Source organism: Coloeus monedula (assembly GCF_965178545.1).
Source record: "Coloeus monedula genome assembly, chromosome: 6".
NCBI lineage: Eukaryota > Metazoa > Chordata > Aves > Passeriformes > Corvidae > Coloeus > Coloeus monedula.
In genome coordinates this window covers 53200333-53213721 of record NC_138786.1, presented here as the reverse complement: position 1 = coordinate 53213721, position 13389 = coordinate 53200333, and the positions used below count along the sequence as shown (strand labels likewise).

Here is a 13389-nt window from a genome sequence, read left to right as displayed (position 1 = left end):
TGTGTTTGCAATAAATTAGTGTAACATGTTAATTGTTTTCACCCCCAAGCATCGATTCCATTGTAGGCTTGTGTACTAACTTGTCAAGAATAATGGGAGTAAAGTAGTAAACAGAGATATCATGTATTAAAAAAAAAGTTTATTTTTTCCTTAAAAATATTTATACATAGTTTCACTTTGTTTATATACAGTCATAAAAGTAAGTTTAAAACTCAAGTTTAAACATCAGGATTTCAAAAACACAGATGTATTGACTTCAAATTAAGGTTCAAGCTATCTGTCACATCTTTCCCTGGAGCTCTCAGACAGCATTTTACAGTAGGTTGAGCCGATAACAGACTATCCATTATCAGAAGAAGCAGTCCCACCTGCCCTGTGACCTTCCCCCTTCTTGTACATAGAAGCTATTTTGCCTTGAACTACTGTATTGCTTCTCTAACCCTTCAGTGATTAGGTTAGGGAGCTAAACTAGCTCAAACCAGGGGTAAAAAACATCCCAGGAAGATGGAATATATATTAACTGATCTGAACATCATCCTCTGTTAAATAGTATGCCCTCAACTTTTGGTGAGGACAAGAAGAAACAGTCTCATATTGTGACTGGGGAGGTTTAGATTGGATAGCAGAAAAAATTTCTTCAGCAAAATGGCTGTCAGGAGCAGGCTGCCCAGAGAAGTGGTGGAGCCACCATCCTTGGAGGTATTTAAAAGATTTGTAGATGTGGCACTATGGGACATGGTTTAGTGGTGGACTTGGCTGTACTGGGTTAAAGCTTGGAGTCAATGATTTTAAAGGTCTTTTCAAACCTAAATGATTCTATGATTCTAAGATAAACCTTGTGTAAGAAAGCTGCATTGAAAAGATACATAAAAAGAGAAATAATTTTTTTAAATTTAGGTACTCAAAGCAGAATGGGACTGGATGAGCACCAGAATATTGACACAAAGGGGTTAAAAATTCATCTCCAGGGCTGAGGGAGAGAGTAGGACCACTTCTTTGCTCAGCAGTTAACCACAAGACCATCTTAACTGCATTATGAAAGCATAAATTTAGAGGTCACAGGAGAAAAGACAACAGTCTCTCTCTCCTGCTTACAACACATCCCAACAGAATTTCACATTCCATACTCTGGCTTATTTCCTAAGCCCTCGACAGACTAACAAGAGAGAGACAGCCTGAAAAGTAGCTCTGCTTGTTATTGCCAGATCTTGATTTCTCCAGCCCAATCACATGTTGCAAGGAGCGATGGCAAGACTGGGTGAAACACAGCACTCACACAAGCTTCTTTGTGTGCAGACAAAGTGCGAATAATCCTTGAAGTATGATAGTTGTAGAAAAACACTTTGCCATCTGAACTTCCTGTCACCAAAAGTGTTCCATCTGGAGAAAATTCACAGCCCACTGCAAATCCTTCCACCTGTGAAAAACAATAACAGTGTAACTCTTGATGCTGATTAGAAAAGTTCATTGTGGTATACTGAACATTAATATAGTACAAAACCCACGTATCTTTAAATAAATATACACTAAAGACTTCTCCAGGTCTTTATTAAGACACAGCTATATCAAAAACTTATTTAATCAAGCTATTAAGCATTCATAAAGTCTTCTAATAACTATTTTCTTCAGAGTGCATGATTCAAAATAGACTGGCACATGGGAAAGCAAATGAAGCCAATTAGTATCTATCACTCATTTATAATAAAACACTATTAGCAGAAATATTAAAAAGCAGAGGTGCTTTGCTATCTATCTTCCTTTTAAGCTTGGATACTGAGTTCCTGGTGAGGAAGGATACCTTGTGCCCTTCGTATCTTTTCTTTTTGTTGATTCGGTAGGGTCGCTGGGCAGAAAACAAAGCCATGTAGTTCCCGTTGGTCTGAGCAACAAACACAGACTCCTTTGGGTGCAGGGTCAGACTTGGGCATGTGTAACGCTCCTGAAAATGATTTTAAAGGAAGTTTTGTTGTATCAAATAGAAGATTTATTCAAATTATTCAAGTTATCTGTTGATGTATCTGAGAGCCCATAAAGGCCATGGTAAGGATAAGTCATCTCCATAGTATACTTTATGTAAAGATATTTAACTCACTACAAACAACTGGAAGTCCTACATCAAGACAAACGCTAAATCAAATCTCTACCCCAATTTCCTAGACATTGACCAAAATCCTCTATCTCTCTGAGCCATAATTATACTGCAGAACAGTTATAAGGTAACTCCAACCAGATGGTTCTGCATCATCATCTTCCTGCCCAAGAAAGCCCAAGTTTGGACATGAAAGTCTTCTTCTCCCATATCCCTTCCTCCACAGTCATACTGTGCTTTCCATGCTACTTTGTACAGTTCTCAAATCCTCCATCCTCCCAGTTCTGACATCCTCCCATACTGACAGGAACAGAAAACACCTGCTTGAAACAGACACCTTTCCCCATCCCACTCTTATAATAAAGAGGAAAAAAAAGGGATCATTATTAGCCTCCTTATGACAGTGATGTGGACATCTGCTGGCTGCGAACTCATAAATACCTGTAGTAATTAATAAGACTTGGCTTTACTCTACAGTTCCTATTTAAGACTGAAATAAGATTACTTTCAAAACTCTGCATGGTGACTCCATCAGAAATCAACTTTCTCACAAGGCTTCCACCAGGTCCAAACCTCTTCTAGTTTCAGCCTAACCTAAAGACAGAGTGCTGAGTTTTGATGCCACGAATACAAAAAGAGCTTTGGCTGTAGCATCCATCTGCATGTGAAGAACATCAGGATGACAGTGACCACTGGACACCATGGGCTGTGTGGTAGAGCGGGAAGAACATCAGACTGGTTTTGTAGTGTGATTTGGAAGTGAAGGACTGGGAAGGAAGTTCTGGGTACTGTAAGGTACTGGACACACTGCACTGTGTGTTTCTGCAGAGAAACTGGGTCTGGAAGTAAGTGATCAGAAAGCACAACATAATCTGCAGGAGCAAGGTGCTGTTACGCTGGGTATGCTGTAGTAATGGGTTATTTTAGAGCTCTTAACTATTCATTTGTTAATGCAGACAAGCAATAGATCAAGTCCTGTTGGGATCTAATCTGTTTGGAGAGCTGAGGAGTTCTCTCCCACATCAAAGGTTTCAAAGGTGAAATTCAGAAAAGTGAAGCAGAGTTGGCAAAATCATCATCACATTTTGTTTATTCACAGTGCAGAAAACCATTTCAGAGATGCTGTAATCATGTTTGTTTGTTACTCCTTGGTGCTGAACCCTTCTAGGCTGTAATTTATATATTCACAGTTGTTTCTTTTTTCCTTTCCTATTGTGTATCCGAGGTATTGATAGATCCAATATTGTACAAAGACACAATTCTGGAAATTAAATACGAAACAATCCCATTAAATCATCAATTATGTGTCCTTGTCAGCAGAGTACTGTTCATTTCAGCCAAAAAGCATCTATATACAATCCAATCATATTATATTACATAGGATATTAGACTCTGGTTTTCAAAAAAGACCCAGGGAGTTGAAATTTTCTATTAACTTCCTTGGTAATCTCCTTTGAAGCTGCCAGCCTTTCTAAACAATTTAGTCCATTGAATGTCTTGCTTGGATAGATGACTGAGAAATACTGCACCTGCACTGATAAATGCAAATTTTGCCTCTGTGATTACGCTGTATTAGGTATCTATACGCACGTATCAGGTTGCTATTACTGTGTGAATATTAAACTCAATTTTTCCATAACCCTCACTGCAGCTGATGAAGAATGTATGAAAAAGTGTGGGAAAAGAATCGTGGCACTATAGCAGCTACTGCCATGCACCACTGGCAAACCACAATGACACTGCAGAGTCCTTGCCTAAATATAGCTTAAATGTCAATGAATTAGCACCGAAATGTAAATATTTTAAACACAAGGAGACCTCTCAGCCTTCAAGGTTATTTTTTAATAACAATTAAGTGTTAAGTAAAAAAACAAAGAAAGTCATCATCAACTTACAGGAAAAGCATCTTATATGTCACAAGACCTTATTGAAAATCAAATACATTTTTTTACTACACTGACAAGTATGAAATATTAAATTGTGACCCAAACAACACAAGTTGTTAATCTTACATGAAAAATCTGATTGGAGATTTTGGCAGCACTTTGGAAGTCCCACGCAACGATGGTGCGATCAGCTGAGTCTCGGCTTACTGCATCCGTGCTTGTAAGAAATTCTCTTCCTTCTGGGAGGAAGAGTATATCCAAAGTCTGTTGTACTGCAGCTTTGTAAACTCTCAACACCTAGTGGATAGAAGAGTTTGTTATTTTTTGACAGATTAGAACATGATAACCTATGTTTACCCTCTTTGTATTAATAAACGTCTCCATTAAATTATATTATTTTTAAACATCAAAAGGTCACCCAATTTAAAATGTTGTACTAGTGTTTTAAATAGCTTAGTCAATGTATATAAAGAATCAATATACAGGAAAATTAAATTCTATTTTAAAAAGCATCAGTTTGCACGATTTATATATTATATTTATATATTCATAAGATTCTGTTATAAACTACCAAGGAATTAGAGTAAGATCCAGAAAGGGCTTTAGACAACACAATGTTGTGAAGATGGGTCTACACAAACTCTTCAATGTTATGAACTCTTCTAGATTCCCTAGAGGAGGCAAAAGAATCCTTGGCAGCAAGCTGGCCCACATTGTGAGCTGGGCTTTAAACTGAAGGCCTCGGGGAGTTTGGAAGTCCAAAGCGTCAACACTAAATACACTGTTGCAAGCAGCTGGGGATAAGACAGACCGACCAGAGCAGCAGCTGCCTCCTGAGATGAAAACCAGCAGACCAAGCACCTCAGGTGTCTGTGTACCAACACACGCAGCCTGGGAACAACCAGGAGGAGCTGGAGCTGTGTGCCCAGCCAGAAAGTGGAAAGGGACCTGAGGGTCCTCATGGACAACAGGCTCAACACGAGTGAACAGTGTGCAGCTGCAGCAAAGAAAGCCAACTGGGTGCTGGGGGGCATCAACAAGGGCATCCCTAGCAAAGATAAAAAAGTCATTGTCTTATTCTAGCCAGCTCTTTTCACGTCCCACCTGGTACACTGTGTTCAGTTTTGCCCATGCTATACAAAACATGGGGACAGGCTGAAGGGGGAACAGAGAAGGGCAACAAAGACGATCAAAAGACTAGGAAGCTGCTTCTTAAGAAAAGACAGAGAGAACTGGGCTTGCTCAGCCTTGAGGAAAAAAAGGTTTAGGGGAGGCCAAGTTCCTGTATTTAAAGGATGGCTACAAAGCTGATGGAAACTCGCTTTTTACAAAGAGTTATGTGGAAAAGAGAAGGCGTAATGGGTACAAGCTACACCTGGGGAGATTCCGATTGTACACAAAAAGTGGGTTAGATTCATGCAGAAATGGGTATCAGCCACAGGATTCTGAATATTTTAACAGCCTGTAAGCTGGATCTTAAAAGGTAAGAGATATTTTTAATTATTCTAAGGAATACATGAACAACTTGAATTTCCTTTCTTTCCATCTTTTTTCATGAAATTCTGTATCTATGTTGTCTAATTTGAATTTTGCAAATCAATACTTTTGCTTTCTTTTTTCTCTGATTTGCCTCCAGTGAAGAGAAACTTCAAGGCAAGTGGCCAGATCAAAGCAAACCATCTCTCTGAATATGGTGATCCTTGAAACTAGGACATGGGAAGACTCCTAGTTTTTAATATCTGAATCTCTCTCCCCAAGATAGCTAAAAACATAGCTGCCTGCATTTCCAATGGGTGTTCAGAGGTTAGTCCTTCCTCTAATGTCACTAGAAAACCAACACAGTGGAGAAAGTGATTGAAGCATTATCCTGAAATGACTCCCAACTTTGTGAGGTATTTCAGTGCCTACCTGACACCCCTAATATACCTAGTGACTACTGACTTCAGGACCCAGGCCATTTGCAGATACATTTTTTTAAAAATAACAACCAAACAAACAATTTTCAGGTGTCACAGTGAAATGCCCTGGATTATACCTCTGTTTTACACTTTCACCAATAAAAGAAAAATCGCTTCAAGTACCAAACTTGAGAACTTGATTTCTTGCCTCACAAAAATCAGTGACTGTTGGCAAAATGTTCAGAAAGGTGATCCCACTTTAGGGTGGTGATCTACTAGTGGGTGTCCTGACGTCCCTCCCAGCTCTGCTTCCTGTGATCTCAGCACGTAGAAGGATGGCAGCAGCAGCTGCTCCAGTTGCTTTTCACAGGTTTTGTGAAATACACAGTTTAGAAACATTATGTTTGCATTCGGTGAAGAACCTCAGCCATGCAAGCACCCTACACACCCTATAATAACAGCAACGAGATGTAAACCTGCACACTCAAAAAACTTGCACATCTCTCAGCAATCTGCCTGCATTTTTAAGATAGTGAATATACAAATGTGTTACTTGCTCTCATCAGATTTTACAGCCTCAGAATCTGCATAATATACAAAGCAATTAAATTTTGTAAAGCCAAAAGGGATATTTCCATATTTATAGCCTCCACTTTCTCTATGGAGAAATCACCATGCCTATTTCTTCACAGAGTTATAAAAGGAAGTCTATAGTTCATTAGTAAAGTAGAAAATGAAGCTATTTTGCAGGAGCAAAAATGAAAAATAAAATCCCAAACCAAAAAAAAAAATCCACAAAATATAATAGCTGCCTGGAATGAGAAATGGAAAACCATACAGAAACCTGACAGCTGTAGGAACTGCAGGAGAAGAATGAAGTTAAATTGAGGGGACTGGACACAAAAGGCAGAACCACCCCAACAGACTGAGGAGGCAGCTACTTAGCAGCAGGCACTTCTCAGAAGTGACAAGTCCCAACCAGAGAATCAGCAGGAGTGAGAGCATGGAGCAGCACAAGTGTTGGAACAGGGACAGAAAGCCAGAAACAAAGGCCAGTTACTGCTGGGAAATGAAGAACAACAAAATAGAGCAATAAATGATAACAAACTTCCAAACCATTATTCATGGTAGTGATTCTTTAATATTTTCTTATTTTAAAGATGAAAATCACAGACATACTCTTTAGATCTTCATCACCTAAAAAAGCCCCAATCTTGTGAAAAGTGGGTACATATCCATACATACATTGTGTACAGCTTTGTAAAGGGTTTAGGCTTTGGACTTGTTTTTAACAGTCTTTGGGGCAACAGACATCTCTTGGTAAGGAAAAAGAAGATACTGTGAAGTTGGTAATGTGCAAATACTTTTAATATTTGCTGAAAACCTGTTGGGTTCTTACAAAAACTGCCACTATCAATTTAAACATTTCACCAGTAATCATTAAATAATATGTTTGTCTGTTATTTAATAGGATATTTAACCAAATTACCTGTGTACCTTAGCTTTGCAACAGGAAACTGTCTATCAAAATTAGTGCAAAACACCTTCTTTTTCTATATGTTTGATACATACCTCAGAAAAACCATGCTGTTTTATCTTCAAACCACATAGTAGGAACTGACTCAGAGAACAGTAAATTAACACTTTGAATAGCAGCTGGGAACTTGATATACATAGTATTTCAATTGCCCCATAAAGACAGCCTTCAAAAATAACTAATTGCAACATCCCTGCTCAGAAAAGTACTCATAATTAAACCTGCTTTGTTCTACCTTAGGCAATTAATTCATTATATGCCTGAGGAACTTGGCTGGGGAAAGCACCAGTTTGCCTACCCTACTGGCTTTAGTTTGTTAATAACAGCTTCCGCTCTTTTCCTACTTGCAGATTTATCACCCATCAGCACTGGGAAACTACAGTCCACTTCTTCAATCTGAGCATTTTCTGGACACAAAAGAATTCATTTCAATGGAAGGCCTAATAGTTTCTGGTGTCAACACAATCCAACATAATAACAAAGCTTCTTCAGTAAGACGAGAGTTCAAGGCCGCAGGCATTCTAAAAGAAAGGTAATTTAAGCAAATTAAATCAGTTTCAAACAGATTCTTATGGCCCTGGTGATTTGAAAAGCAAGTTGTGATGCTGAATTCAAGGTATATATTTCAGATGGGTGTTCTACAATACTTCTCTGCATAAAGCACATACCATGCACATACTGGTATTCTGTTTACCAAGAAATCTCAAAGCCTCCACACGAGCAATTCAGAAGCCGCTATTTGCCTCAACTCTGTGGTGGTCAGCTGCAAACTGTGTGCAATGCACTTCACAAAAAACACCTCAAGTATTATGCCAGTGATAAGAAAGAAATGTGCTTTAACAGTCATTGTCCTGGCCATCAGGACAATCAACAAATCTAATAGGACTACAGCCAATATGGCTGGCCACCAAAAAAAACCCTTAATCAGTCAGATCCATGGCTTCCAACCTGTAAAATTCAGCATATTTTTTCTTTTATTTCTTGGCCTACCTTTTTAGATTGTGTGATCTGGCATGGACCTGCCACTTCCTACTGACATGTTGGGTAATTAATGCAATGGGGGAGTGATTTTAGTTTCCTCTGTGAAATAGTACTACACCATTAACAGTAATAAAAAGTACATTTTAACTTAAAGAAAAGCTTATTTTTTCACTAAATAGATGGGGATTTTATCTATTGTAGTGCGAACCATTTGTGTCAATCTATTGTATTTCTCTTCATGCAGTTAAAAAACCCCATTTTTCTTTTCTATGTAAGTTTTTTTCCCATTTGTAACTGCTCTGTTTTCTGAGATACAGCTCTAGATTATCAAGGGATCTTGAGAATAATTAAAAGGAAAGAAAGGCTGCTCAAGATGAAGAAGTGGTTAACCTTTATCTGGTATTGATCTCTAAGACTTCAGATATGAACAATGTACACCGTCTTTTTTTAAAGTCAATTTCAGATTGCTTGACAAGGCACAAGAATCTTGTGATGGAAATTGTCAACCATTTATTAGAAAAAGAAAATTATTTTCCCATCAGATCTTTTTACTCAAAATTATCTCCCCATCTCAAATAGGGTAAGAAGTGAAATCTGCATATAGGAAAGATACAGGAAGATAAAGAATGGCTTTTCTGTGAGGAACTCACAGATCTTTTAGTAAAAAACAAGGAATTCTTACTACAGAAATGAGATGACTGAGGGGAATTTGAAAGAATTTGAAATAAAGTCTGAGCAGCATGGAGACAGCGAGTGGTTTCCTTCATTATAAGACTTCAGACTACAAATGAGCAGAAGGCAGCTTCAAAACACAGAGAATGAGATGCTTCTTTCAAACACAACATATTTAAGCTGAATTCCTTGCTACAGGAAGTTGCAGATGTAAAGAGATCAAGAACAACCAATTCCACAGTGTGAAAACTCAAAGTGATCCAAGAAAGACAAAGAGGCAGGAAGCCCCCAAACTCTAAGTTAGAGAGGCCTGAATAACCATTGCTGAGAGTAGTGATAAAGAAGTTTGCTGTGCTTCTCTATTCTTGATCTTCAAAAGAGTATTGGTCACTGCAGGGGGTGTAAAATGTGTCTAGAAATGGTCTGAAACTGGAACAGCCATTCCCTGACAGCTTCTCACTTGAGTACTCCCGCTCCAAAAGAAGGACTGTTTCATTCCTGGCTTGTTTCAGTCCCTCTGGGAGCACAGGAGTGCTTGTCCACAAACTGGTGTAGGATTCTCATCTGCAATGCCACCATACAAGGCTCCCAAATAAACACAGCAGACTGCTCACCTCTGGGCCACAGACACAACGTGTGCCTTCACACTCAGAAAGGACCCCTGAATGTTAACATTTAAAATCAAATGCCATTATGCAAGTACAAATATTCCCTCACCATATTTCTTTGAACTTTTTGTCCATGGATTCAGGAAGGATTTCTCTGAGAAGAATAACTTGAGTTTTCTAAAGCACTGAATAAATCATCTTATTTTAATTACCTTGTTCTTCCTAATACCACCAGTACATGACAATGTATTGGCTGTTTCTATAGAAACCAGAAGTGCAAGCAGCTCTACCAGTTTCTACAGCCTTTTTTCATATTCATATGCTATCCAGAGACAAATTCATTAGGGTCTCCTAAATACATGCTACTTAAAATGACTGCATCTCATCTGAAAGAAATTGCAATAGAATGTTTCCAAGGAAACAAATGCAGTGCATTTGCACCTATTAATTTTTTTAACTGTGCTTTAACAGCTTGGGCTTATTTCTTTATAAATTCAAGTGTGGAGAAATAGCTCAACGACATAAAAAGCATCTCTTTAATTTTTTTCTTTTTAAGCATAAAGTTGTAGACGATAGTTGCAATTTTGCAGCTAAGTAATGTTCAGAGTAATAAACAAAGATGGGGGCAGGGAAAAAACCCTGTTGTTACTCTGCCTTGAACTCTGTTGTTAATAAAAATTTTGCAGTTAATTTCAAAACTAATTTTAAAAGCTTGAAATAGGAGCTTCCACCATTTTTTCCAGTTAATTTGTTTATCTTATCTCATTTCAAAAGGGGGAAATTCTGTGTAAATCTTCAAATTTATGTTTTCCTTACATTTGCCTTGACTTTATACTAATCTTTTTTCAAACCTTCCTCAACCAAATTTTGTTATTAATCCCAAATGGCTGAACCTTTATATTTCTTTGTACTCTTTCAATTTCTAATAAGTCATTGTATTTTTTCTGCATAATATTCTACTCCTTTTTTTATTGATTGTGCTAGCACAAGACTTTCTGTAACAAACATTTTCCAAAAATAAAATAATAAATGCTGTCTCCATTTAGTGTCATGCCTGAAGCACTTCATTAAATTCCTCCCAGTCAGTTTTCTTTCTTGAGACACCCCTTTTAGCCAGTTTTCTCATTATACTATACCTAGGTTAATTCCTTCCTTCTCCAGCTTCTCTAATTGCTCTGTCAAAGTCCAACATCATAAAGTGACATCAAGTAAACGTCATACAATCGACCTTCACTTAAATCATATAATTTTTTTTTATGTTTTTTATTCCTATATCTGTAACTAATCTTTCCTTCAAAGTCTGTTCTGTGGCTGTCAGGTCTTATTTTACTGGGTCTCCTCTAGTTGATGCCCTTCTTCTCTTTCCCTCCTTGTTTAACATAAGCAGTAGATTTGCATTTATGGAGGTCTAAGAGCTTCAAATAATGCTTTAGGATCAGAGCCACAGCCCTGTCACCTTCCACTTATTCCCTCTCCAGATTACTGTGTGGGGCTTCATTAGGACTTGCTGTTCTGACAGCGATCACAAATAGCTCTTGCCAGAGCTCCAACAAATCTCACTAGTTTGTGACACTAGACACATGAACATCAACAGACAAGAGATCAAAACCAGACTCCATCCAACAGTTGAGGAAATTATTCCTCCATTTTTCATAGAGTCCAAAAAAATGTCAGTGATGTCCACTTTTAAAGTCCCTTGCATTTCTGTATGCACACAATAAAGAACCAGTTCCTGAATGCTTACAAAATGTTGCTTCATCAAAGCAGAATGTAAATAAAAGGTAAAATATGCAAATCTCAAAAATAATCATATGGATACATTTAGAAACTTTACATGAGTACATTCAGATGTAAGCTCTGACTGGTGTAGGTCCTTTCACCAGAGCTAACAGCATCCCTGCTCTACACCACGCAAACCTTGCGGACACATGTAAATACATTGTTTCAATGCAGTTTGACCATTCCCCATATAATGAACTTCAGCTTCTTTAAAACTATTTTCAGTTTTACACAACTGCAGTTGTAGTCTTGCTCTGACAGTACATCGCTGTAAGCTTAGAAACCCAAATTAAAAAGAAAAAAAATCTGTAGTCATATTTACTTTAATGAACACATTAAGGTCCTTACTGCTGAGTTAAAGGATACAAGTCTCAACCTTTTGTTCTCTTCGGCATTTCAAGGAATATTAAAATTTCAGGTAGAATAAGTGGTTGGAATACATTTTGTATGCTGCCTGAAAAGCTCATGTAGATCAGCCAAAATGAAGGGTGACTCTGCTGGCTAGTGCTGAACATCTTAAGAAATTCTTCCACAGCTCAGAGAAAGGAAATACTTCTAAAATACATAACTACTTTAAGGTCTTGGGGTTATTGCACATTTCTTTTTACAGGGTTTTACAGGGTTTATCTAGGTTCAGCTCCGAGGTCCAAAGATCCCGTGGGGGCTGTTCAATATGATGTTCCCTCCTTGGTCAACACTGCAGATACTTTTTTTTCAAAACACAGCAGCTCACTTCCAAGTTTTCTGGTCTTTTCATAAAGTCTCTATAAACATTCTTCAAATTTTTCATAAATTTAATCAATGTGTTATACAGTAATATAAGATCTCCAGAAAAATCTCTTTACCAGATAGACAAAACTGCGTTTAACACAAACACAAAGAAATACCACTATAATAAATCTCCACAGGCTATCCATCTGCCTCTTTTATTCTCTTTCAGGCTTTGATTACTTGTGTCTGTAATTTTGAGATGCCGGTATACCTTACGTTTCACTGAGCAGTTAAAAAGCTGTTCCATCCATTCATTTCTCTGAAGTATATTGCTTAGCTTGATCTCAAAGAATTAAACTCCCTTATTGTTGTTTCATTCTTTATCTTGCTTAATATGCTACATTTGAAACTATTTTGCCTATTTGCTCAACAGAACAAGGATAGCAATAAGTATCTTTCAACATTCCTCCTTATTTTTTTTTTATATCTGCCCCTCTGATTAATAGCCTAGTGCACATTTCTCTCGTGGTTTAAACCCAGCCAGCAACCAAGTACCACACAGCCACTCGCTCACTTCCCTTGTACCATGAATGAACTGTCAAACTGAATTGAAAAGATTCATTTACACGTCAGCAAGGTTTGCATCGTGTAAAGCAGGGATGCTATTAGCTCCCCTAAAATTTCTCAGTGTTTTAGTAGCTGAGAGGCTGCCTCAAACCAACTTGATACATTTTCTCTGGGACTTGCATATCCCATTTTTGTACTACATTCAAATCACAAATAAATATTAGTAATTAATGCTCATAAATTCATGGCCCTGGTCAGAAGTACTAATTCTTTGAAATACCACTATCAGCTATCTTATGTCATTTTCCATCAGCAGAAAGCATAAATGAGGCACACTGGCATAAAGCAGCCCATTTAAACCACTGCATGTATGTGTAATTGGACAATATTTTTGCAATTTCTAATCCTCTCTATCTCTGTTATGCTTAATGTTTTGCTCTGAATTTCCAGGAAAAATCCCCTTATTTCCTGATATACAATTATCATTTCGCCTCACAGTTCATTTTAAGAGATGCAAGAGGATAGCTTGTTAAAACACAGGAGTACGTCCTAAAGAGTGACCCCTGAAATTGAATTACCAGCGAATGCTGAAACTGAGTTTTCAATGTGCAATGAATAACAAGATTCAGATGCCTGATTTAGGGTGTCCACTCTATTGACA

General features: G+C 37.7%; 1 protein-coding gene across 1 annotated transcript in view; it reads right to left on the bottom strand.

Moving 5' to 3' along the window:
- Window positions 1-298: 298 nt before the first annotated feature.
- Window positions 299-13389, bottom strand: part of WDR25 (WD repeat domain 25) — a 63726-nt gene continuing 50635 nt past the window's right edge. Inside the window, exons 5-7 of the mRNA XM_082283549.1 lie at window positions 4102-4272; window positions 1799-1939; window positions 299-1417 (exon numbers count right to left, since the gene is read on the bottom strand). Coding sequence (XP_082139675.1) covers window positions 1196-1417; window positions 1799-1939; window positions 4102-4272 — 534 coding nt within the window. The 3' untranslated portion in view covers window positions 299-1195. The remainder of the gene's footprint in view (window positions 1418-1798; window positions 1940-4101; window positions 4273-13389) is intronic.